The following is a 24675-nucleotide window of genomic DNA, read 5'->3' on the forward strand; positions in this document are numbered from 1 at the left end:
CCATGACTCAACTCCACAGAGATGCCAACCTACTGAAAAATTCAGGTACACTGGGGTTTTTTAGTTGAAAACTCAGGGCTTCTAAAGAACTCCCCACACCACCCAGTACTTCCAGAAGCAACAGCAGTCATACCCACACCCCACCACCACCACAATGTAAGGTCTCTACCAGCCTTGTTCCAGAGACTCATAAATAAACCTTGAAAGAGATAACTAGAAAAAATTTCTTGGATACCCAGTTCCAGTGGGGACCTCCAGGGTGATCTCTGGAGGTGGTAGAACCAGTTCTTGCCCTATTAAAGCCTAGGCAGTCTGTATTCTCTGGCTGAACTGACAGTTAAATATTCTGGATTTTCTGGAATACACAATCACATTCCCAGTCTTGCGACATCTCCAAACACTACAACACTAATATCACAGTAAGAGTACACCAGATTGGATGGGAATTAACATAGAAGCCAACTAATCTCGATTAACAAAAAATATTAACACAGAAGGCTTAATTTTCAACAACAGCTTAGTACACCCTCAGACAAGGACTTAATATCCCCATGGTAAGAAAAAACAATTTCCACATTTTTTTTCCACTGAAGTATTTTTTGATCATTCTGTTAGACATTTGTGATAACAAACAATAGAAAATAAATTATTGTGGGCCTGCTAACAGGGCAGGCTTGATGGGTGGTTCCCTGAGAATTACAAAGGAATGCTCCTAAACACAGAGCCAGGAATAGTCCCTGGAACTGAAAAGTATGACTCAACCTCCCTCTCCCAAATACTAAACTAACCAAGAAAGTAGGGCTGGGGGTGTATATCAGGTAGTGCACATGACCCTCGGTTAGAGCTGCATTAAGGAAAAAAAAAGGGGTGTGGGGGATGGGAAGAGGTAGGAGCAAAATAGTATATTGGTTAAGGTTCTTGACTTTCACACTGCCAACTCATGACGTGATGTCTAGCACCAAACATTATCTCAGGCAGTGCACAGGGCTTACTCCTGGCTTTACATTCAAAATAATTCCTAGTGGTGCTTGGAGTCCAGATGCAATGCAAGAATCAAACCCAGTGGGGCTGGTGAGGTAATGTAGTGGGTAGGGCATTTGCCTTGCATTTGGCCATCCAGGTCTGATCCCCATCAAACCATTCAGTTCCCCCAATTACTACAAGGAGTAATTACTGAGTACAGAGCTAGGTGTTAATCCTGAGTATGCTCAGGTATAGGCCAAAATAAAACAAAACAAAAAAAGAATCAAATTCTGATTAGCTACAAGAAAGGACATGTTTTATCTGCTATATAATTAAAGAGATAGAAAAACATCTGAAAGACTACCATAGATTCTTTGGAGGGACGGAGGTGTTTGGGAACCACCCTCAGTAGGGTGTGGGTTTATTCATTGTTCAGGATTCACTCCTAGCTCTGCACTCAAGAATTACTCCTTGCAATGTTCGGGGACCATATGGGATTCTGGGGACCAAACCAAGTAAGCTGTGTGCAAGGCAAACATCCACTGTACCCACTGTACGATTGCTCTAGCCCAAACTACCATAATTTAAAGACACATTCTACAAACTATACTAAATTTAAATAAATGAATAAATGAAGCCAAAAGCATATCTAATAAGAAAACAACAGAAGGCTGGAAGACAGCTTCATAGACTGAGTACATGCTTTACATGCAGGAGGCATGTCTTCTCTCCAGCACCACAAAATTCCCAGAGCACCACGAGAGTGACTCCAAGCACAGAGGTAGAGGTAGCCCCAGATGTAGCCTCATGAGACCAAAAAGCAAAGACAGCCATAGAGATAAAATGGATCCTACAAAAGTTTCAATACAGGGTCTGGAGAGATAGTACAGCAGGTAGTGCAGGTGCCTTGCAAATGGGCAACCCAGGCTTGATCATCAGCACCACATATGGTCTCACAAGTCTACTAAGAGTGATCTCTGAGTACATAGCAAAAATAAGTTCTGAGCAGTATCAGGTGTGATCCCTCAAAAAATATATAAATAAATTTTTAAAAATTAAAAGATGGGCGAGAGAGAAGTATCGCAGGTAAGGAACTTCCCTTGCATGTGCCTGACCAAGTTTGATCTCTGGCACCCACAAATGGTCTCCTAAGGACTAACCAAAAGTGATCTCTTACTGCAGAGCCAGAAATAAGCCCTGGTCAGTGCCAGTGTGGCTCCCCCGGACAAAAAATTAAAATATGAAAAAATACAGGTTTATATACATAATATATGTGTATATATATATATATCTGTGTGTATATATCTATATATGTGTATATGTCTGTGTGCATATATGTGTGTGTGTATATATGTGTTGTTATATATACATGCTGAAATTAGCTGTAAGAAAGCTAATATAGCTGCAGTGATATCAGATAAAGTAGATTTAAAAAGGAAGATTGGGGGGCTGGAGAGATAGCACAGCAGGTAAGGCACTTGCCTTGCACACAACCGTCTGAGGTTTGATCCCCAGCATTCCATATAGACCCTGGAACCCCGCCAAAAGTGATGCAGAGCCAGGAGTAACTACTGAGCATTGCTGGTGTGGCCACCCCCCAAGAAAATAAATAAAAAAATACTAGGGTCTGAGAGATAGTACAGAGGGTAAGACTGTACTATACAGCATTGCCAGATATGGCCCAAAGACCAAAAAAAGGAAAAAAAAAAAAAACCTATAAAGCCAAATCTCCAATGAGTACTAGTTTGAAGTAGAAGTGAAAATTTTTAATTTTCCTCAATTTTGGCTCCACACTCTTCTATAAATTGACAGCAATCGACTACACTATAAAAATCAGCTGCTGGATGCTAAAAGTAGTCTATAGACCAAACATGATTGCCACTCAATGCCTCTCTTGCAAAACACAATACCCAAAAGAAGAGAGAGAGAACAAGGGGGAATGCCCTGCCACAGAGGCAGGGTGGGACGGGGGGGATGGGGGTGGGAGGGATGCTGGGACCCGTGGTGGGGGAGGATGGGTGCTGGTAGAGGGATGGGTACTTGATCATTGTATAACTGAAACCCAAGCACAAAAGTTTGTAAGTCTATAACTGTACCTCGTGGTGTTTCACTAATAAAAAAAATTTTTTTTTAAATTTTTTTAAAAAATCAGCTGCTGGTAGTTCAAATTACATTTTTCTCATACTATTCTCCAGATTTTTTAAAATTTTGCTTTTGCTTTTATTTCTTTTTTATGGGTTGGGTCACCCACCTGGAGATGCTCAGTATTTAATCCTGGCACAGCACTTAGGAATTACTCCTGGTGAAGCTTGGGGGGACTATACAAGGTACCAGGGATAAAACGCAGGTCAGCCACGTGAAAGGTGAGTGCCAGACCAGCTGTATTATCTCTCCAGCCCCTCTCTGGATATTTATATATCTTTCTCCTCTTCACTCCCTTAGCAACAGAGAATATATTTCCTAATTATTTAGTATTTTTACTATGCTATTATAACCCTGATGACTAACAGCTACTAAAAATGAAATTGTTAATCATTGCAATTAAATTTGCAATCTTAAACTAATTTAAAATTCTCTAAACCCAGTATTTTAATAACATCAATAATTCAAAAATAAAATCTTAAAGTATTGTGAATATTTCTTTTTAATTTTTAATATTTCTTCTTAGTTTAAATTATAAACATATACATGCCCAGAAAATCTCTTCAATGACCCATTTTAAGATTCTATTTACCTTCATTAAAACTATCAGGAACATTGGCCACCATCAGACATAAGAACCAGGCACCATTTCTGACATGGAGCAAGGCTTCTGCTACATCAACTATAGGAAGCAGAGAAGGAAGCTCTAAAAGAAAATAAAGTCAATTATTACAATGAAGAAATTATATTTTGTTGTATTACACATTAAATATCTTTCAACATTTCACCAATGTTTATAAAAAGCAATTAAATTAAGCACATTTTTTTTCATAGCCTAGAGCTGAATTGTCTAGTAACACAGCCAGGAGTCACATACAGTTATTTAAACTCAAATTAAATTTAAAATAGTTCAAGGGCTAGGGTGATGATCAAAGGATAGAAACTCTTGATTTTTATAATTTACTTGTTTTGTTTTGGTTTGGGGCCATACCCAGAAGTTCTCAGGGATTACTCCTGGTTCTAAGCTCAGGGATCACTCATGGTGGGGCTGTGAGACCATATGACATGCTGAGGACTGAACCCACGTTGGGCACATGCAAGGCAAGAAGACACCTGCTGGCTATATTTATCTCTCTGGTGCCCCATGAAGCATGTACTTTGCCAGTGGGAGACCAAGGTACTCTGAACTGAACGATCCCCTGAAAATCACTGAATATGACCCAAAACACAAAAAGTAAAATAAAATAGTTCAGTTTCTCAGTCACTCTAGCTAAATTTCAAGTTATATGTAGACACATGTGATTACTGTTTAACATACTGGACAATACAGAATACTATCATTGCTACAATGGATAGTTTTCTTCATGAGAATCTTGGCCTTTTTTTTCCTCATATGCTGCTTTAATTCTTCATTATAGGCTTCTTTAATACTGACCATAGAAACCTATCACAGATTATCTGGAAAATACAAAACGTTACAAATAAAAATAAAATCACCTCCAGTACCCACTGAGTGATTCTTAAACTAATACTGCTCTAGGTTCAGGAGTTATACCATATCATTTAACGAGAAAACGTATTTGAAACATTATTCCACACTCGTTATAATACCTGCTTGTAAAATACAAAGTACATCTGCAGCTTCCTCCAAATAGACTGGACTCTCAAATAGTTCAGAAGACTTAAGAAAGAATTCTCCACTGGACTCTGAAACCTTTTAAAAAAGAAAAAATAAATGAAAAACTCTTATAACTTATAGGTAATGAATTAAATTACTCAAACTTTTATAATTATTTCTTGAGCTTACAGACCATGTACCTTAATATATGGCTAGTATACTGCAGGACAAAACCTGATATTCAATGAATTTTTTTTTTAAATTTAACCATAAGAGGCTGGTACTTGGGGGCTGAAGTGAGAGTACAGCGGGTAGGGCGTTTGCCTTGCATGCGGACGACCCAGGTTCGATTCCCAGCATCCCATATGGTCCCCACCGCCAGGAATGAGTCCTGAGTGCAGAGCCAGGAGTAACCCTAGTGCATCACCGGGTGTGACCCAAAAAGCAAAAAAAAAAAAAGAGGCTGGTACTTGCCTTGCATCAGCTGACTCAGGTCCTATCCTCCACATCACATGTGGTGCCCCAATCATCATCACAAAGTAATTCCTAAGCTCAGAGCTAGGAGTAACCCCTGAACATAACCGGACATGGCCCTTAAGCCAAAATAATAATTATTATAAAAAAGTAACATTAACAGTTGAATTATCACTCATAAAACGTAATATGTATCAGAATAATTTATTTCTACATAAACACTTGGATACACTGAAATTACAGAGATAACAAGTCAAAGAAATTAACTACTACAAAGCAATAGTGCAGCTGATAGTGCACTTGCCTTGCACACGGCCGACCCAGGTTTGATCCCTGGTACCCCATGTAGTCCCCCAAGCGATCCCTGAGTGCAGACCCAGGAGCAACCCCTAAGCATTGCTGGATGTGACCTAAGGGTGGGGGGGAGAAAAAAAAGTTTCAGTGCATTTTCCATGTGCTAACGAGTACTGGTGAGAAACTGGAAACCTCCAATAAGAGAAATAACACTTCTTAAAGCCATTAAGCAAGGTATTAAGAAAAAGACATAGAAAAAATATGTGAAAACTAAAAGCAATATACAGTGGAATCAAATCATTATTCTAGAGGGTCCTTCCAAGGGCCACAACGGTACACTGTACAGTACAGTACACTGCAGTGCTGGGGAAGTCACCTGTTACAGATGGTCAAACCCCAAGTTCTGTACTCCAATGCTTTGGACTATCTCCAGAGACCCAGAAACATCATTTGCAATATAAGTCTTTTAAAGACATATATAGTTCAAAAACTAAACTGTTTTAAACCTGTCCACTCATATATTCTTTGGGAAAAGTCTTTTTTCCCCCTACAATTTATAAAATTATATTATTATAAATTAACTCAATTTAAAATTCTCACAGTAAATAAAATCCTAGGCATCATCTCATGTTATCTTTTCTCTGGCAGAAGGTGGGAGGAGCCACACTGGTGATGCTCAGGGGTTACTCCTGACTCTGTACTCAGGAATTACTCTTGGCAGTGCTCAGGGGACCATATGGGATGCCAGGGATTGAATCTTCGTCAACTGCATGCAAAGGCAAATGCACTACCCACCGTACTACTGTTCTGGCCCTTCATCTATTATCTTAATATGAAGATCCAATCTGTATGGTAGACCTTTAATATTCACAAATTCAAAATAAGAGAAGAAAACGGAAAGGAATTACATTTTTACCTGTACTTTGTTACAGTTTCGTTTTGAGACCACACCCAGTAGTTCTCACAACTTACTCTTGGCTCTAAGCTCCGAGATCACTTTTGGCAGTGCTTGGGAATGGAACCAGGGCCAGCAGCATTCAAGGCAAGCATCACATTTCTGTACTATCTTTCCAGCTCTTATTTTGAGCTGTGATTAAAATAACGCACCTTGTTCATAATTGCCAAAAGTTCGCTAAGCACAAGACGCAACCGACGTGGTGAATCACTATGTTCAAACTCTAATGTGAGTCCATGCTGAAGCTGTGACACCAGGATACTCTCTCCACTGCCTCCTCCAAGTTTATGCCTAAAAAACATAATAAAAAAAAATGATATGTGAACACTGTCATAAAAATAGTAGCATAAAAATAACCCTTCACGGAAATTCTGTTCTTACTAAATGTATTAGTACTAAATACTAGTTTATCAAAGAGACTCAAGCCTATGTAAAGTCTCCATCACACTGATAATTCACATCCACTTCAATTAACAGCAGTGGCTTACTTTGGATTCACACTGGCAGATACAAGGTATAACATCTGCCCAGACGGAAATCACTGAAAGTGTAAAATGCCTCCCAGATGATTTCAATAAATCCTTATGCTTTTAGCTGCCTTTACCCATATTGCACAGAGACTGATTCGCCTCATCACTTTAGTCTGAATACAAATAGTATATCCAGCCAAAGTTTACAATACATTTTCTAGCATGGAAGTCAAAGACTAGAACTTTAACTAGAAAAGAAAGAGAAATAGTAAAATATTTCTTAAAGTCTGGATTCAACCTCTTTTCTGAGCAAGGTTACCTAAAAAAAAACCTTCAAAACTTCAAAAATAACATTTGATTCCCACTTTATTGGCAAAACAAGGAAATCCCAATCGATATAGTATAGAAGATAACATTACCTAAGCTGCTGTTCTTTGCTGGCATCCTGCTCTAAAGCATGAAAGTCCACAGACAACAAGGCAACAATGGAGTTGACCGCTTCCACTCCAGACAGAAGGCGAAGAATCAGTTTTTTATCCTGAGCCCAGCTTTGGCTTTGGTCAGCAGGGGCACAAAGTGCCATCCGCACCAAGCAAGGCAGGAGAAGTCTTAATTCTGGATCGCTTAAAGATGACAACCGAACAACATCCACCTTTTGCATTGCCTCAAAAGCAAAAGGACTAACAAACTGAAGGCTTGCACACTCGGTCATCATTACTGTTGAGCCTAATGATTAAAAAAAAAAAAAAGAAAGAAAGAAAAGAAAAGTAGGGGTATAACTTCCACAGCTATGATTGTTCCCTTAAAAAAAACCTGGAAATTGGGATCTGCCTTTAATAGTTCCCTATGTAGATAATATTCCTGGTACAACTAAAAGATCCGTTTCCACTGCCAATGGGTAAATAAGAAAAAAAAGTGGCATATTAATATCTCTTTTAGCCTTAAGGATTTTGTTTCAATGCTCTGATTTCTTGCCATCCAGAGATCAAACCTAGAGTCTCACATTAGGAAAGCACCTGCTCTACCAATGAGCCATTAGAGTCAAGTTATATAAAAGTCAGAAAAAATAATAGGCTCGTTGTAATATTACTAATTAATGGCAAAATCCAAGGCTTCAGAATCCTGATTAAATTAATCCCAATCCAATATTTCCTGTTATGCCAATCATGTCAGAGCCACAGAATGTTTAAAAGAAAAAGTAACAAAGAAAGGCACAATGATGAAGAATGCTCCTCTTGCTTATCTCTTTCGTTTCAAAAACTATCAAAAGATACCTACACAACAGATACAGAGTTAGAATTTACTTTTCGACCCGCCACAAATCAGTGAAAATATTGGTAAATTGCCTGACTGACCAGAAGCAGTTCAAGAATCAACGCTCTGAAGGACAAAACTATCCCACGTCCAGTGCTGGGGGGTTGGGTGGGGGGCTTAACATTGGTGGGCAAGCAATTAGCTAGGGGAGGGAGAAAAGTCGCACTTGAGCAGTTCTGTCTTTAGAAGACACTGGGAGCACCCCAACCCCAACCCCTCCAAAAAGGTAGGACATCGGTCGGCGAAGCCTATCCCAAGCCCGCAAAGTCACTGGTAAGAGTCCTGAGCAGAACAGAGCCTTTGCTTTGCTTTTAAGCAAAAGCAACTGGCCTTCTACCAGAGGGGCGGGCTGCTGGGGCAGAGGCGCCAAGTCCTGAGTGTTCCTAGGTCTCGCCCGGGCGTCATAAGAACTAGTCAGTCCCTCTGGCTAAAAGTAGGCCGGTTCCCAACACAGACGGCTGAACGCGCTCAAGTCTGAGAAACGCAAGCTCCATACCTTCAAATCTACCCACCGACCTCCCGGGACCCCACCCGGATTCCGCGCCCTAGAGGCGGGACGCGGGAGGAATCGAGAGCGCGGTCTCAAGTTGGGCCTAGGCGGTAATCCGAATTCCCCAAGCCCTAGTTGTTCCCCGAGTCGCCCCGGGCACCAAGATTCCAGGCGCCGGGACCAATCGGGTCGGCGGTGAGATGCGGTCTGGATGGGGACACCGGACAAAGGCAGAACCCGGACTGAAGAGAGGGAAGGCGGAGGAGACTGTTTCAACCTGCACCCAGAACCTTCATTCATCCCCAGCGTCTGGCTCCCGTCGGCCACCGTACCGGACCGAGAAACCTGCCGGCGGGAGGAAACCCGGAGACTGCGGCGCTGCTGGCAGTGGTGCGCATGTGCGGCTCCGCCCCTTCCTTCCCTGCGGTTCGCTGGATCCCATTTCAGCGCCTCAGGTTGAGGCGCAGGCTTGCAGTGCTCCTTCCCGAGCTCGCCGGCTCCGTCCTTGTAGATACCTCTCCAAGCCCTTGAGAGCTGCTGTTTCACGTTGTTTTAGAATTGTCGTGGCATTCAAGGGATTTAAGGTAGAAGGGAAATGTTATCTGTCCCCAGTACTCGCTGGCGGAACACTCACACGACCAGATTCTACTCTTCGTTTCTGCACATGCCTTCCCAACACCAGAGTTCTAGAATCCAAAGAGTAGTACAACTTTAAAAGTGATCTAATTCTGTGCCTTCTTCAGCTCTGAATTTCAGTGTAATAAATTAACATCTTTATTTCATGATTGTTAGGGTTCATAGATCATTCAAGGGCAATGGTTTTGTTAGGTCCTTAGAGTGACATTGTGAATGCTGGTTGACACTTGATTCTGACTTTTTTCTTTTCCTTGTCCCTTTTTAGGGCCACATCCTAGGGTACTGAAGGTGCTGGGTTTGCCGAGTGGTGACAAGGATAGAACTCTGGGGCCTTCTGCATGGAAAGTTTGTACTCAGCCGGTTGAGTGAACTATCCAGCATGGCACTTCCGGCAAGAGGACCAGAACATCAGGGGGCATACACATAGTACAGCGAGTAGAACATTTTCCTTGCATGCGACCAACCTGCGTTTGATCCCTGGAACCCCTTATGGTCCCCCGAGCACCTCCAGGAGTGATTCTTGAGTGCAGAGCCAGGTGTAACCCCTGAGCATCACCGAGTGTGGTCCCCAAATAAATAAAAACGAAGAATTGAAAGATGAGCATAGGGAGAAAAGAACTACTATGTTTTTGTGTTTTTCCAAACTTTATCCTACTTGATTAATATATTTCAGTGTGAATCAGAATTCACATTTGATTGGACATGTTTTATAAAATACCATGTTAATATTACATTTTGTTTCACTTTAAAATGTTGATCAAGGATCCAGATGAAACAGCAGGTTTGACCCCAGCATCATATATGGTCCCTTGAGCCCAACAAGAGTTATCCCTAAGCACAGAACAGGAGTAAGCCCTGAGGAGCATCAGGTGTGACTCAAAAACCAAAAGTAACAAAAAACACTGATTACTATGAACTAAAGTGATTTTACAACATGGGATATGAACTGTGCAGCACCACTACCTGATTTAATTTGAAGGTAGGTAATAATATTTTCCATTTTACAATTGTGGAAATTAATAAAGTTTAAGCAATTTCATGTCTCTGGATGACCAATTCACATGAGTACAAAAGGGAATTCAAACACTGGTTTGTGTATGTGACCTCAATAATTGCAAGATCTTTTCCAACTCTGATGTGTGTGTGATCTTTAATCACTAAATAAAACAACATACACAAATGTCTTGATTGGAACTTGAATGAGAGACATAGAATGTCATGATTTATGCTAAAACATATTCCTCCAATTGCCCTAATTTTGGTGGGTGGGGGGACATACTCACCAATGTTCAAGGGTTACTCCTAGTTCTGTACCCAGGAATAATTCCTGGCAGGCTTGGAGAAGCATGTGGGGTGCCAGGGATTGAACCCAGGTTGGCTGTGTGCAAGGCAAGTGCCCTACCCCCTATACTATCTGATTCCTCAACTTACTTTTTGTTTGCATTTAAAATACCATTTGAAAATAAAATACCTAGGTAATACTGTTTTGTTTTCAATAATTATTGTTCTTATTCTTGCGCAGGGTTTAGTAGGAAATCAAAGAATATGAGAGATGAAAAGGAATTTCTCATTTCTTTGAATTTTAACATTAAGCACTAATAGCCCTTCTAACATTGTAACCGTAATTAGCGTTGAAAAGCCAGGAATATCATTACCTTCCAACTCTTGCTGCAGAACTGAGCCTGTCAAATAAAGAATTTGATAGGAATCTCAATTATAAAAGAAGATTATGATTTGGGCTTTCTCTGCATAAAAGCTCTCAGGAGCGATAGCACAGCGGTAGGGCGTTTGCCTTGCACGCAGCCAACATGGCCGACCCAAGTTCGATTCTTCCACCCCTCTCGGAGAGCCCGGCAAGCTACTGAGAGTATCTCGCCCGCGCGGCAGAGCCTGGCAAGCTCCCCGTGACGTATTTGATATGCCAAACACAGTAACAACAAAGTCTCCAATGGAGACGTTACTGGGCCCGCTGGAGCAAATCGATGATCAACCGATGATCAACGGGAGGGCCTTTACCTTTACCTTTACCTTTTTTTTTTTGCTTTTTGGGTCACACCGGCGGTGCACAGGGGTTACTCCTGGCTCATGCACTCAGGAATCACTCCTGGCGGTGCTCAGGGGGCCATATGGGATGCTGAGGATGGAACCCAGGTCGGCCGTGTGCAAGGCAAACGCCCTACCCGCTGTGCTATCACCCCAGCCCCTCTCAGAGATTTTTAAAAAGTAAAATTAAAAATTTTAAAACAACTTCTTAATCCATGCAGAAATAAAAACAATGTCAAATTATTCATAATTGACTTTGTGAATACAAGATAAAAGATGAAGAAACGCTATCAAAATAGTGAAAATCTGGAAGGAGCAAAATCGTACCAAAGAGTAAAACTTGTGATTGTATTCCAAAATCAACTCATGGGCTGGAGCAATAACATAGTGAGTAGGGCATTGGCCTTGCATGCAGCTGACCTGGATCCAATACTTGGCATCCCATATCGTCCCCTAACACCACCAGAAGTAATTCCCAAGTAATTCTGAGTGAGGAGTAACCCCTGAACTGCCAGGCTTAGCACAAAAAAAAAAAAAAAAATCAAAAATCAAGAAAAAAAAAAGAGAAGACATTTTCAGAGTCCCCTGCACTGACATAATCCAGCAAATGAAACACTCTTAGATCCAATTATTGATTGGATAGCACCACTTCCAGGGATTCGAGGCAGGGCAGTGTAGATTTAATAATTTGGTATTCAAGGGTTCATAAGCACTTGAGGATCATCATGGCTACCACCTGCCATGCTTTGGGCCCACATGGTATAAAGAATAAAACTCAGGGCCTCATATATCCTAGTCCTGGGTTCTACCATTTGAGCTATCTCATAATTCTTTCAGTACTTATCACTACCACTCAGCTATTCAAGACAAATACATGGAAGTTATCCTAGGTTCTGTCCTCTCCCTAGTGTATCTTCTTAGCAAATACCTCGACCAGCTTCCAAACTACACTAAACTCAATTTGTAAAGACCTGAAAATCAAATGTTTTTACATATTTGCAAAGCTCCAAAATTAATGCTGAAAGTTGCTCTAATATTTAGTTACCTATAAATCACTTTGATTAGCAAAGATGCTTTGGGGACAAGTGCATACCCTGCAGTGCTCAAGGATCAATTCTAGCCTTGCTCAGAGGAGCAGATGTGATGCTAAGGTTAGCCTGGGGTCTGCTGCATGCAAGACCCTTATCCCTGAAGTATCTCTTCAGTACCCCGAAAGGTATTTTGTTGGTTTTTTGTTTGTTTTTGGCTCAGAGCAGTGCTTAGGACACACTCCTTGTTCTGTTCTTAGGATTCACTTCTGAGAAGGCCCAGGTTACTTTTGTGATATCAAAGATCAAAGAAAACCCTACCTACCGTACTATCCAGTCCCCTTGTTTCTTATATAAATAAGAATTTAAAAAAAAATTTTTGCAGGGTCCACACCTGGTTATACTCAGGGGTTACTACTGGCTCTACACTCAGCACCCTACCTATTACCACAGCTTCAGCCCCTAAGCAACTTAAATTCTTAACAAATACCAATACATTTTGCAAGTACAAAAAGGCATTTGATTTAAAAAAAAGGAAAATATATAACAATTTCCTTCAATAAACCACAACTCAATAGTATTCTTCAGATTCTTTTCAGTACTGAAAGCTATAAATAGCAAAGAAATGGATACAGTTGTGCAAGTGAATACAAAATTCCCCGAAAAAGCTTTACTTGCAGTAATTTTTAAAATACATTTTTTATTGAATCACTGTGATAGACCCTTACAAAGTTGATCATGATTAGGTTCCAGTCATAGAGTGTTCCAACACCTATTTCACCACCAGTGTACATTTACCAGCACCAGTGTCCTAAGTTTCCCTCCATTACCTCCACTTCCCCCAACAGTAATTTTTTATTGTAAGACTTTTAGTTTAAAAAATCAGAGCAGTGTTGGAGTAGTATAATAGGTAGGGTGTTTCCTTTGCACATGGCCAACCTGGGTTTGTTTGATCCCTGGCATTCCATATGGTCCCCTGAGCTCTGCTAGGAATGATGTCTGAGAGCAGAGCCAAAAATAATCCTTGATAACAGCTCAGAGTGGAAAAAAAATTAAAAATCATAACGTAAAAAGATAAAATAAAAAAAATTTTTTGGGGGTCACACTCAGCAATGCACAGGGGTTACTCCTGGCTCTGCACTCAGGAATTACTCCTGGCGGTGCTCAGGGGACCATATGGGATGCTGGGAATCGAACCCGGATCGGCCACGTGCAAGGCAAACGCCCTACCCGCTGTGCTATCGCTCCAGCCCCCAAAATTAAAAAAATTTTTAAAAAAATTTTGGGTGGGGGAGTGGAGGGTGTTTTGGGCCACATTAGCAGTGTTGAGGGCTTACTCCTGGCTCTGTACTCAGGTATCACCCCTGGTAGTGCTCAGAGGACCCCGTAAGTGGTGCCAGGAAACAAATCAAGGATGGCTGAGGTGGAGCTGGGAAGCTGCAGGACTGGGAAAGTGCATTCATCCCTGTACTACCTCTCTGGCCCAAAAAATTGCTTTGTTTTTGCTATGCTCAGGGATCATTCCTGTTGGGAACCAAGGGACTATATAGGGTGCCAGGGATCAAATGTGGGTCAGCGCATGCTAAGCACACATCCCTCCGCTGTACTATTTCTCTGACCTGCAAAGAACTTTTTTCTTATTGTATAGGCAGAAACTATTAAAAAATTTCCATAACAACTTGTGGATTTGTTCTTACTCAAGTGTGTACAAAAATATTTTAAGTGATGGTTATATAAATGGGTAAAGCAATTTTGGATGGACTGTTTGTCTAAATAATAGCTTTTTTAATGTTGCAAATACATTTAATGTGATCTGAAACAAAATAACACTAACAGTTTTTAAATATCTGAAGGTAGTTTAGACTAGAAAATTGGTATCAAACTGATTGGTTTAAAAGTAATTAGTTTGGGGGCTGGAGCAATAGCACAGTGGGTAGGCCATTTGCCTTGCATGCGGCCAACCCGGGTTCAATTCCCAGCATCCCATATGGTCCCCCGAGCACTGCCAGGAGTAATTCCTGAGTACAGAACCAGGAGTAACCCTGTGCATCACCAGGTGTGACTCAAAAAGCAAAGAAAAAAAAGTAATTAGTTTGGGGGCTAGAGCAATAGTACAGCACAAAGGGTGTTTGCCTTGCACAGGGCAACTTGGGTTCAATCCCCAGCATCCCCTATGGTCCCCAAGCACCGCTAGGAGTAATTCCTGAGTGCAGAGCCAGGAGTAACCACTGAGCATTGCTGGGTGTTACCCAAAAAGCAAAATAAATCTGAAAAAAAAAAAAAGTAGTTTGGGTGTGCTGGAAGAATAGTATAGAGAATAAGGCACTTGCCTTATTTGTATTGCCACCAGTTGTGGCCCTGCCCTCACTATCACTGTCACTGTCCTCCCGTTGTTCATTGATTTGCTTGAGCGGGCCCAGTAACACTGTGAGACTTGTTACTGTGTTTGGCATATCGAATAAGTCACGGGTAGCTTGTCAGGCTTTGCCTTGGGCCTTGCCCTCAAAAAAAAAAAAAAAGTGATTAGCTTGGGATGCAGAGAACTCACCAGAAAATTCAAAACTCATTTATATCACTGTATCATTGTTGTCCGGTTGTTCACCAATTTACTCGAGGGGGCTCCAGTAACATCTTCATTCAACCTAGCCCTGAGATTTTAGCAGCCTCTTTACTTGTCGTTCCCAAGGGTGCCGGTGCCACATTCATTGGAGGCTCTTTCAGGGTCAGGGGAATGAGACCCATTATTGTTACTGTCTTTGGCATATCAAATACGCCACGGGGAGCTTGCCAGGCTCATTTGCAATCCCCGAAAAATACGGATTGAAGAAATTTACTTCAATATTGTATTTTGTTTGGGGGTTACCCCTAAAGATGCTCAAGGCTTACTCCTGGTTCTGTGTTCAGCGGTCATTTCCTCAGTATTATAAAGGCCATAAAACAACAAACCCACAACTAACATCATTGTCCTTAAGGGAGAAAAACTGAAAACTAAGGTCTGGCATAAGACAGGGATATTTTCCTTTGCAACTATTTAATGTAGTATTGGAAGTCATTCTCACAAGACTCAGGCAAAGAGAAAATGTTAAGAAATTAAAACTGAGAAAAAAGTATAACTATTGGGGCTAGAGCAGTAACAGTAAGATGTCTGCCTTGCACACTGCAGATCCAGGTTCCATCTCTGGCACCAGATATAGTCCTGAGTACTGCCAGGGGTGATTTCTGAGTGCAGGAGTAAGTAAACCTTGTACACCAACATGTTTGACCACAAAGCCAAAAATAAATGAAAAAAAAAAAAACCGCCAAAGGAAGTACAACTGTTACAACCCCAAAGACCCCACTAACAAAATTCCTAGAAATAGGACCAGAAAGTGTACAGTGGGCACTCAGTGTGACTCAACTCCCTTCCACCCCCCCACCCAAAAAAAACCCCAAATCTATAAATAGAAAAGTAGTAAATAGTAAAATAGTAAAGTATCATGCTACAAAAACCAATGCACAGAAATTTGTTTTTTTTTTTTTGGTGGGGGTGAGGGGGCAAACCCGGCAATGCTCAGAGGTTACTCCTGGCTCTGCACTTAATTATTCCTGCTGGTGCTCAGGACACCATATGGATGCTATGGATCAAACCCATGTCAGACACATACAAGTCATGTCCTATCCACTGTGCTAACTTTCTGGTCCCTGTTGCATTGATGTACATGATATAGAAGAAATTTTAAAAACACCCTATTTACAATCATGCTCAAGAAAACTTTCAAGAAAACTATCTAGGAAATATTTTAACATAGGTGAAAGACCTAGTTGGTAAAAATAATAAATCGTATCTGAAATATAAGGAAATGTATTACTTGCTCATGGGTGGAAAGAACACTATTAAAATTAAAATCTTGGGCTGGAGCAATAGTAGAGTGGGTAACGTATTTGCCTTGCAAGCAACCGGCCCAGGTTCAATCCCTGGCATCCCATATGGTCCCCCAAGCACTGCCAGGAGTAATTCCTGAGTACAGAGCTAGGAGCAATCCCTGAGCATCGTAATATGTTACCCAAAAAGAAAAACATAAAACAAAACTACCATCTTACCCAAAGTGATTTACAGATGTTACTCAATTCTCACAAAAATTCCCATGTATTTCAGATCAAATTACTTCTAAAATTCATATGGAGTTACTGAGGGCCAGAGAAATAGTAGCACTGTAGCACTGTCCTCCTATTGTTCATCGATTTGCTAGAATGGGCCCAGTAATGTCTGCATTGTGAGACTTCTTGTTACTAAGTTTAGCATATCAAATACATCACTGGTAGTTTGTCAGGCTTTACCACTGGGACGAGATACTCTAGGTAGCTTGCTGTTCATAGATTTGCTTCAGCGGGCCCAGTGACGTCTGCATTGTGAGACTTCTAGTTACTATGTTTAGCATATCGAGTACGTCATGGGTAGCTTGCCAGGCTTTGCCGTGCGGGGGAGATACTCTAAGTAGCTTGCCGTGCTCTCGAGAGGGGTGGAGGAATTGAACCCGTCTCAGCTGGCCACGCGCAAGGCAAACGCCCTACCGCTGTGCTATCGCTCCAGCCCAGAGAAATAGTAGAGTAGATAATAACATAGGTGAAAAATTGCTTGTGGCTTAACCAGGCTCGATCCCCAACAACCCCATATAGGCCACTGAGCCCACTAGGAGTGATTTCTGAACACAGAGCCAAACCAAAACATTTCAGGAAAAGAAAAAGCAATCCTGAGAAAAGAAAATGGGAGGCACACCATCCCCAAAGTTTAACTGTTAATACAAAACCAAAAATCAAAACTGCACAGTAAACTGGAATATAGACTCTCATACCAGTAGAACAGAATTGAGCCCAGAGAGATAAATTCTTAGATGTATGGGCAGTTTTTATGATGAGGTTATGTTTATCAGAGGAGCCAGGAGAATTTCTCAGTTAGTAGTAGAAAACTGGCTAGCCAAGAGCAAAAATATATGAAATTAAATTTGGGATTAAGGGGCTAGAGAAACAGTAGGGTGCTTGCCTTGCACGGGGCCAACCTGGGTTCAATTCTTGACATCCCTAATCGTCCCTGAGCAATGTCAGTTATAATTTCTGAGTATAAAGCCAGGAGTGAATCCTGAGCATTGCCAGGTGTGCCCCTCTTAAATCCCCCCAAAATAAAGAGAAATTAACCCACTAATCTCATAATATACACCAATGTTAATTCAAACTGAATTAAAGATCTTCATATCAAAACTTTGTTGTATAATGGGGCTGGAGCAATAGCACAGCAGTAGGGCGTTCACCTTACAAGCGGCCAGCATGGCCGACCCGAGTTCGATTCCTCTGCCCCTCCCGGAGAGCCCGGCAAGCTACTGAGAGTATTCGATATGCCAAACACAGTAACAACAAAGTCTCCAATGGAGACGTTACTGGGCCCGCTCGAGCAAATCGACGATCAACGGGAGGGCCTTTTACCACTTTATTGTATAATATACATTGAGGAAAACATAGGCAAAGTTCTTCAAAAGCTTGACTTGGGAGGATTCAATGATACAGCTGCATCAGGAAAGAAAAAAGCAGTATCAAACAAATGGAACTATATCAAAGTACAAAGTGTTTGCACAGAATGCAAAGAAATGTGGCCAAAAATAAAGAAATTTCACTGACTGGGAGAGAATACTTAGAAATCATACATCCTCAATTGGCTAATACTCAAACAACACTGCTGTAAAATTACCTAAACTACAACAAATTAAAAATGAAAAGGATAGGGAACACCAAATAAAGGGTGTTTGGAGGATCCTCCCAGGAGGGGAGATGCATGTCGAAAGTAGACTATGGACTGAACATGTTTGCCACTCAAGGCCTCTTTTGCAGACCACAATACCCAAAAGGAGAGAGAGAACACAGGGGATTGCCCTGCCAGAGGCAGGGGGGGATGGGGGAGTGGGGGTGGGGGGGATATTATCCATGGTGGTGGAAAATGGGCACTGGTGGAGGGATGGGTATCTGATCATTGTATAATCGAAACCCAAGCACAAAAAATTGTAAATCTACAACTGTACCTCATGGTGTGTCACTAATAAAAAAAAAAATGAAAAGAATTAGTAACATATATAAATACTGGTGGTGAGGAGGGGGCATGTGGCCTGGGCTATACCTGGCAGGGCTCAGAGAACTAAAGGCAGTGCCAGAGATCAGACCCAGCTCATGGAAGTTAACCTCTGTAAAATCTTCTTTACAGCACTGATTACAAATACGCATTTTGTAATAAAGTACCTATGACAAAAAAGTTGCAAGTCCATCAATCAGTTTTTAGGTTGCTCCTTTCCAGTAGAAAAAGATGACATGGGGCTAGAGAGTTAATACAGTGAATATGACGCTTGCCTTGGGAAAACTGAATTGATCCCCATACCCATACAATTCCCTGAGCCCTGTCAGGAATGTTCTGAGCAGAACCAGCAGTCGGCTCTGAATACAGCCAAAAAACAAAAAGAGAAAAATAATGGATTTTAATTTGTTTTTGATTTTGAAATGGATTTTTAAAAAAATTAAAATAATTTGTAGTTTAAACTCAAAAAGACAATGTGAGGTAGAAAATAAAGTACACTAAGATACTGGTGCTGGATATAGCTGACCGGGTTTGATTCCCGGCACCACATATGGGACCCCAGCATTGCTAGGAGTGAGTAATCCTAGCAAAGCCAGGAGTAAACCCTGCCAAATATGGCTCCAAGCAAATAAACAACAACAACAACAACAACAACAAAAAACCCACACACAACCCAGTATTAACACTTAATTTTTACATGAATTTTAAGATGAAAACATTTTCAACAGAATGAGACACCACAATGAAGGCTTCATGAATAATTTATTCCATTTGAAGTTTTTTTTTGTTTTTTTTTTAAAAGTATAAACCTTTTCATTTCCTCAATCACAATTTGTACAACTCAGTGTTATGGCATTCGGCAGCAATAGTGTTTGTTCCTTATTCTTTTTGTCATGTTAAAAAAAAAAAAAGCAATTGGACCATATTAAATGTCACTGCTAAACAACAACTTTAAAACGCCCCTTCATAAAGTGACCAAGCTATATCGAGAGGGTTGATGCTGACATGTCCAGTAATGACGTTACAATTTGTAGTTTAAACTCAGTAACTTTAAGGTCCACAAATCCAGTTTACTTTGAAAACTAATGCATGAATACGTCAACCTGAGGAGTATTTTAGGTCCCAAATCCAGTTTTTAAAAAATCAATACTCCACAAAAAATAAAACATATGTATACATAAAAATTTAAACCACAGTTCTGGGCCCTTAAGATGCCAAGAAAAACCAAAAGGTGAAGATTTCCAGCTGATTTAGGAGGGATGGAAGACAAAAATTTATATCAAAAACATTTGCCCTTAATTTAGATAGATAACTAAAATCTTAAGAGGAAACCCAGACCAAAACATCATTCGTGCAACACTTAATGTATTAACAGACTTATATGCAATGCCATAGTGGATGAATAGCAAATTATATGATGCAACAGCATTTAAAAACTTCCTTTTAATGTATTCAATTTGAACATTTTAAATAATGCAACATAGTATTTTGATATTACAGTATTAACATAGTGCTTGATTAAAGATCTGCAAATCTTTGTAGTAACACATTAAGTTAAAAATTACCCCAGAAGGTAAATATGAAGACAAAAGGAGAGTATTTTAATACAGTAATCTGTGCCATACTGACAATTGAGTACGAATACAGTTGAGGATAACTGACTAAGTAGTAAGAGCTTAATTTTAGTGGTTTAAGAAAAGTTTAGAAAGATTTAAAAATTACAGCTATTTTAAAATTTAAGGATTACATATAAGTACACTTGGTGGCCTTCTGGCCAAACAATAAGGTGTACAGAAATTTATTCATACAGTGTTAATTCACAGTCCTGATAACTGAATGGCTTGCATAAGAAAGGTATGGCTAGATGTTTCTCACTGGCTGGAAGCAGACATTATATAAAAAACTCTTTTAACTGCCCAAATACTGAACTTCCACCCTGCTTTGTAATGGATAACTGCACAAAAAATACACATTAGCACTGTAACAAAGAATTCAAAGTGTTGATGATCAACTGGTATAAGTTATATTATTTTGCTTTCCTATTTAAACAAAACAAAACTATCCTTACTTGTCTGTGACAGTACATTAGTAAGTCAGATCCATCATTCTGCATAAAGGCTTCTTTTAATTTTCAGAATAAATCTCCTGACCTTTTCTAATGGCTATGTAATAATTTTATATTAGGATGGGAATTTATAGATGAAGAAAAGAGAAAACAATACTATCAATAAATCCTGTGTATTTGGGAGCTAATCCCTGATTCCCAGATAATAAGAAATTGTATAACATGTTCCTTCCTTATGGCTCCATATAAAAGAAATTTCCAGGGGATAATATTTCAAAATCAATTTTCAAACTGAGATGTGGTTACTACAGGCAAGTGATTTTAAACAACTAGGGATATAGCTTTTATTTTAAAATTCACTACTGAACTAAGTATATAAAAAACAATACTTTATATAAATTCCAATTAAGCAGCTTTTCCCTCAAATCTCAGACAAGTTTTTAAAAGTATGCAACAAAACATGCCAACATAATCTTGTAATGTTAGCATAATTTAAAAATGAACACAGAAATGTGATCTTTAAATTTTAATTTCAAAATATTCTTACCATTGGGATTGCATTATAATTTTGAGGAAGTGATTGAAAAATCTTCGCCATCAACTGTGTTTTCTTTATAGAAAAAACAAGCCTTCCTGATGTTTTAATTTACACAATTTGAGTAAGTTACATTGTTCATCAGAAAATTATACTTAAGCTAAGCATACAGTATTTACAAAACAAGTTTCAGTTAAAAAAATTAGTTTTGCAAATACAACTGATTTGTCTTTGTAGAGAATTAATGAACATACAAATTCAGAATTTTGTTAGACTGCTTCAGGTAGACTTGGCGACTGTGAATTCAAGTCAGCAGTAAAGGTAGGAGGCTACTTGGACTCTCTTGTGAGCAGCACTGTAGAAGGATTTTTCAAGGGGGTAAAGCTTGCATAAAAGCAGTTATCTTGGCATGTGCAAACAAGAAGGGGGAAAGTTGTATTGAAGGAAGGGGTGAATTAAAGTCCCTAAAATTCAAGTCCCTTCTTTAGGGAGGTGAGAACCTCCTTGGCATATGCCCTACCTTAATCTGAGCTGTGTTACAGAAAAGTATAGACTCTTGTGTTTGGGACTGCCATCTCCAAACTGAGAAAATTAAATAAATAAAAAAGACAGATTAAGTTTAGAAAATGGATCATTAACTAGTGGAATAGAATATGAATACCAGAATTCACTGAGAATCTATTTACACCACAGTTTGATTGCACACACACACCCATACAATGCATACTCTCATACATTCCCAATCTTTAATTAAAAAAAAAAATCAAACAATCAAGAGTTACTGCTCTTAAAAATAATTTGTAAAATGCCTAGAGCTGGGCTAAATTTCAACCTTATAGCAGGTCCTGAAGATAATTTTCATAATTAATAATATTCCCATGCCTAAATGTGCCATTGTTAAAACTGAAAAAAAATTTAAGCATGTAACATTAACACCAAAATTAGTTTAAGCATTCAGTAGCAAATGTCTTTCTTGTAAAACTAACTTCCTTTCACTGGAAATGGCCTGAAATATTAGTCATAGCCCTAAATCATAGTACAAAATATAACTCAAGAATTCTCATTTTATTCTAAGTTAAACCACCTAACAATATCACTTGTATATTGCCATCATGTTATTCTGTAAAGGTGTGATATATAAAATGCTGTAAGACCCGGTACCTTTTCAATTTATAAACACAGTGAACTTCATTACTGTACATGTACTCTGCAACTACAGCTTAGCTGTAAATCCTCCACACACAATGGTATGGACATTATTCCCCTCTATCCCCTTAAACTGTACACTGAAACAATACAAATTTACTCCCACCCACCCCCTTACAAAAAAATAATACTCTAAAAGCAACCCTACTGCAACTTTTTAATTAAGACGATTACATATATTTTAGACCAATTGCTTTAAAGCAAGAAGGCAGTATAAACCTTCTAGGAAAATTTTATAAAAGAGGTTAAGAAATATAAGACAATTTATACATTTAAAAACTTACAATAAATAAGAGATGCAGGCATTTTTGAATACTAGTTACTATAATCCAATACAAGAACATCTTGATGTTCTGAAGCCATATGTTGAAATTCATTGTTCCTCATGTTTCCTCTCCATGCTTTTAATATTCATTTAACATGACTGGGTACTATGGCTCATTACTTTTCACAAATACTGTGACTGGAAATAAAAGTTAATTTTGCTACGAAAATGTTATAATGTTTTGTATAATCAGTTATCAATCTATAAAGAGTTCAGTACAGTCAATGAAAAATAGCAGGGTTATAGCCCCTCTCCCAAGTCAAAACAATATTTGTTGAAGTAATAAGAATGAGACCCCATCATAAATGACTTTCACTGAGAAGATAATTATAACTTAATCTTGCAGCGAAATATCCTGTTTCTTGGTTTTTTTTTTCTTGAACAGTTCCATCAAATGAAGATCACAGCATATTCATGATAAAGTTATATAACTGATTCAGCACCACAAAATGAATTGGGAGACATGAGCGTCTGTCCTGGGTTGCAGGGTCACAGGTTAGCCAGGAGAGTGCATTGTACTGTTCCAAAACAAACCTGAAAAATAAGTAATTATCTAGGTCATGTATTCATACTTAAATTTGGAAACACTGTATAATTATGGTCATCTAAGATTCAAAAATCCTGAAAAAATTGGGCCGGGGGTGGGTTAGGAAGATACGGCGTTTGTCCTGCAAGCATCCAACCTGGGTTTGATCTCCAGAACCACATATGTTCCCCGAACTCCACCAGGAGTGATAGCTGAGCAGAGACCCAGAAAGTCCTGACACCACTGGGTATGACCCCAAAACCATAAAAAAAAAAATTAAAAAGAGAGAAAGAAATATGCATTCCAAATTATATAATTCATTAGAGATCCAAGGAAGTACAACTGTAAACTATTACTTAAAAAGAGAAAAATAAAGATCAACATTATATCCTCTCAAAACTTGAGTGGAGAACCTTAATGGAAAAAAGAGCTATACCTGAGGACATCTGAAGTCTGATTTGAGTCAAGTGGGTGGGAGTGTTTACTGTGAAGCAGCTCATCAGATTGCACTGAAGGCACGTGGAGGTGCAAAGAGGCCTATAAACGTAAGACATAATCAGTAATTATTCACCCAAAGGAAAAAATATGTTGCTTTTACCTTATTCCCTCTCTCCCCCCACACACCAATCTCTTCCTTGATGAAACATTCCACAATGAATGGGAATCTCTATTAAAAATGCTAGTTCATCTTTAATTCATTACAGAAGTAAATTTTAAATGTATAACAGGTTAAATCTTTGTCTTGAGTTTCACTGTTTTTAAAACACAATATAAGCAAATGTTTAAGGTAGCACTAAACTTATGGGCTAACGAAGCTAGTGGTTCAATGTGAGGGCTCAAGGATGTGATGCTGCTTAAGCCCTGTAGTGCTAAGGATTATAGAGGCTACCCAGACAGTGCTCCAGAGCTGAACCTGCCAATGCCAAGGGGAATGGTGCCAGGAATCAAACTGGGGTAGACTACATGTAAGACATGTGCCTAAACCCCTATATAGGGATTTAGGAACTGATAATATAACTAGTAATGTGCTAGATTTGTAAGCAGCTGATCTCAATTTGATTCCTGGCACCACATATGATCCCCTTAGCTCCTCCAGGGATGATCCCTGAGTGCAAAGCCAGAAGTAAAGCCTGAGCACTGCCATATGTGGCCCCCCAGAAAAAAAAATACTCAAAACAAGAACAACCCCCACAAAAAAACCTGTACCATCTCTCCAGCCACCACAGATAATTTCTATGCTAAATTTCTTGATAGAGGCTTGGTAAAAACTGACCCACCCAATTAGACAAGATAAAAAAAAACTAAAAGAATGTGGTACTCTTTTTCACATTTCAATTAAAGAAGGTAAATCATTTTGTTCTTAAGTGTATCTATGTGTGCATGTGTGTATTAGTTAAAAAAAACTGTAAGATGATAGTACTGCAAAAACTCTTCATAGATTTTATTCTGTATGCTACAAAAGTATTTCATATTTAAGAATAAAATACAAAGTAGGAG

General features: G+C 39.5%; 2 protein-coding genes across 6 annotated transcripts in view; both read right to left on the reverse strand.

Annotated features, from left to right (window-relative positions):
* Positions 1 to 9055, reverse strand: part of INTS2 (integrator complex subunit 2) — a 186620-nt gene extending 177565 nt beyond the window's left edge. For 3 of the 4 annotated variants that reach the window (XR_008794245.1, XR_008794244.1, XM_056127331.1), the window contains exons 1-5: positions 8998 to 9055; positions 7336 to 7642; positions 6599 to 6737; positions 4717 to 4819; positions 3698 to 3811 (exon numbers count right to left, since the gene is read on the reverse strand). Coding sequence is in view for 2 of the 4 variants with exons in the window: in XM_056127331.1 (XP_055983306.1) it covers positions 3698 to 3811; positions 4717 to 4819; positions 6599 to 6737; positions 7336 to 7642; positions 8998 to 9016 (682 nt within the window). In the remaining 2 variants the exon portion in view is untranslated. Of the gene's footprint in view, positions 1 to 3697; positions 3812 to 4716; positions 4820 to 6598; positions 6738 to 7335; positions 7643 to 8726 lie in introns of all 4 variants that reach the window. The other variant, XM_056127332.1, reaches the window with a different exon arrangement.
* A 10209-nt stretch (positions 9056 to 19264) lies between these two features.
* MED13 (mediator complex subunit 13) overlaps positions 19265 to 24675 on the reverse strand; it is a 114179-nt gene continuing 108768 nt past the window's right edge. The window contains exons 29-30 of one of the 2 annotated variants that reach the window (XM_056126442.1): positions 23615 to 23715; positions 19265 to 23186 (exon numbers count right to left, since the gene is read on the reverse strand). In XM_056126442.1, coding sequence (XP_055982417.1) covers positions 23054 to 23186; positions 23615 to 23715 — 234 coding nt within the window. In that variant the 3' untranslated portion in view covers positions 19265 to 23053. Of the gene's footprint in view, positions 23187 to 23614; positions 23716 to 24675 lie in introns of those variants that run through there. The other variant, XR_008794216.1, reaches the window with a different exon arrangement.

The sequence above is a fragment of the Sorex fumeus genome, unplaced genomic scaffold (assembly GCF_029834395.1).
Source record: "Sorex fumeus unplaced genomic scaffold, SorFum_2.1 ptg000063l, whole genome shotgun sequence".
Classification (NCBI taxonomy): domain Eukaryota; kingdom Metazoa; phylum Chordata; class Mammalia; order Eulipotyphla; family Soricidae; genus Sorex; species Sorex fumeus.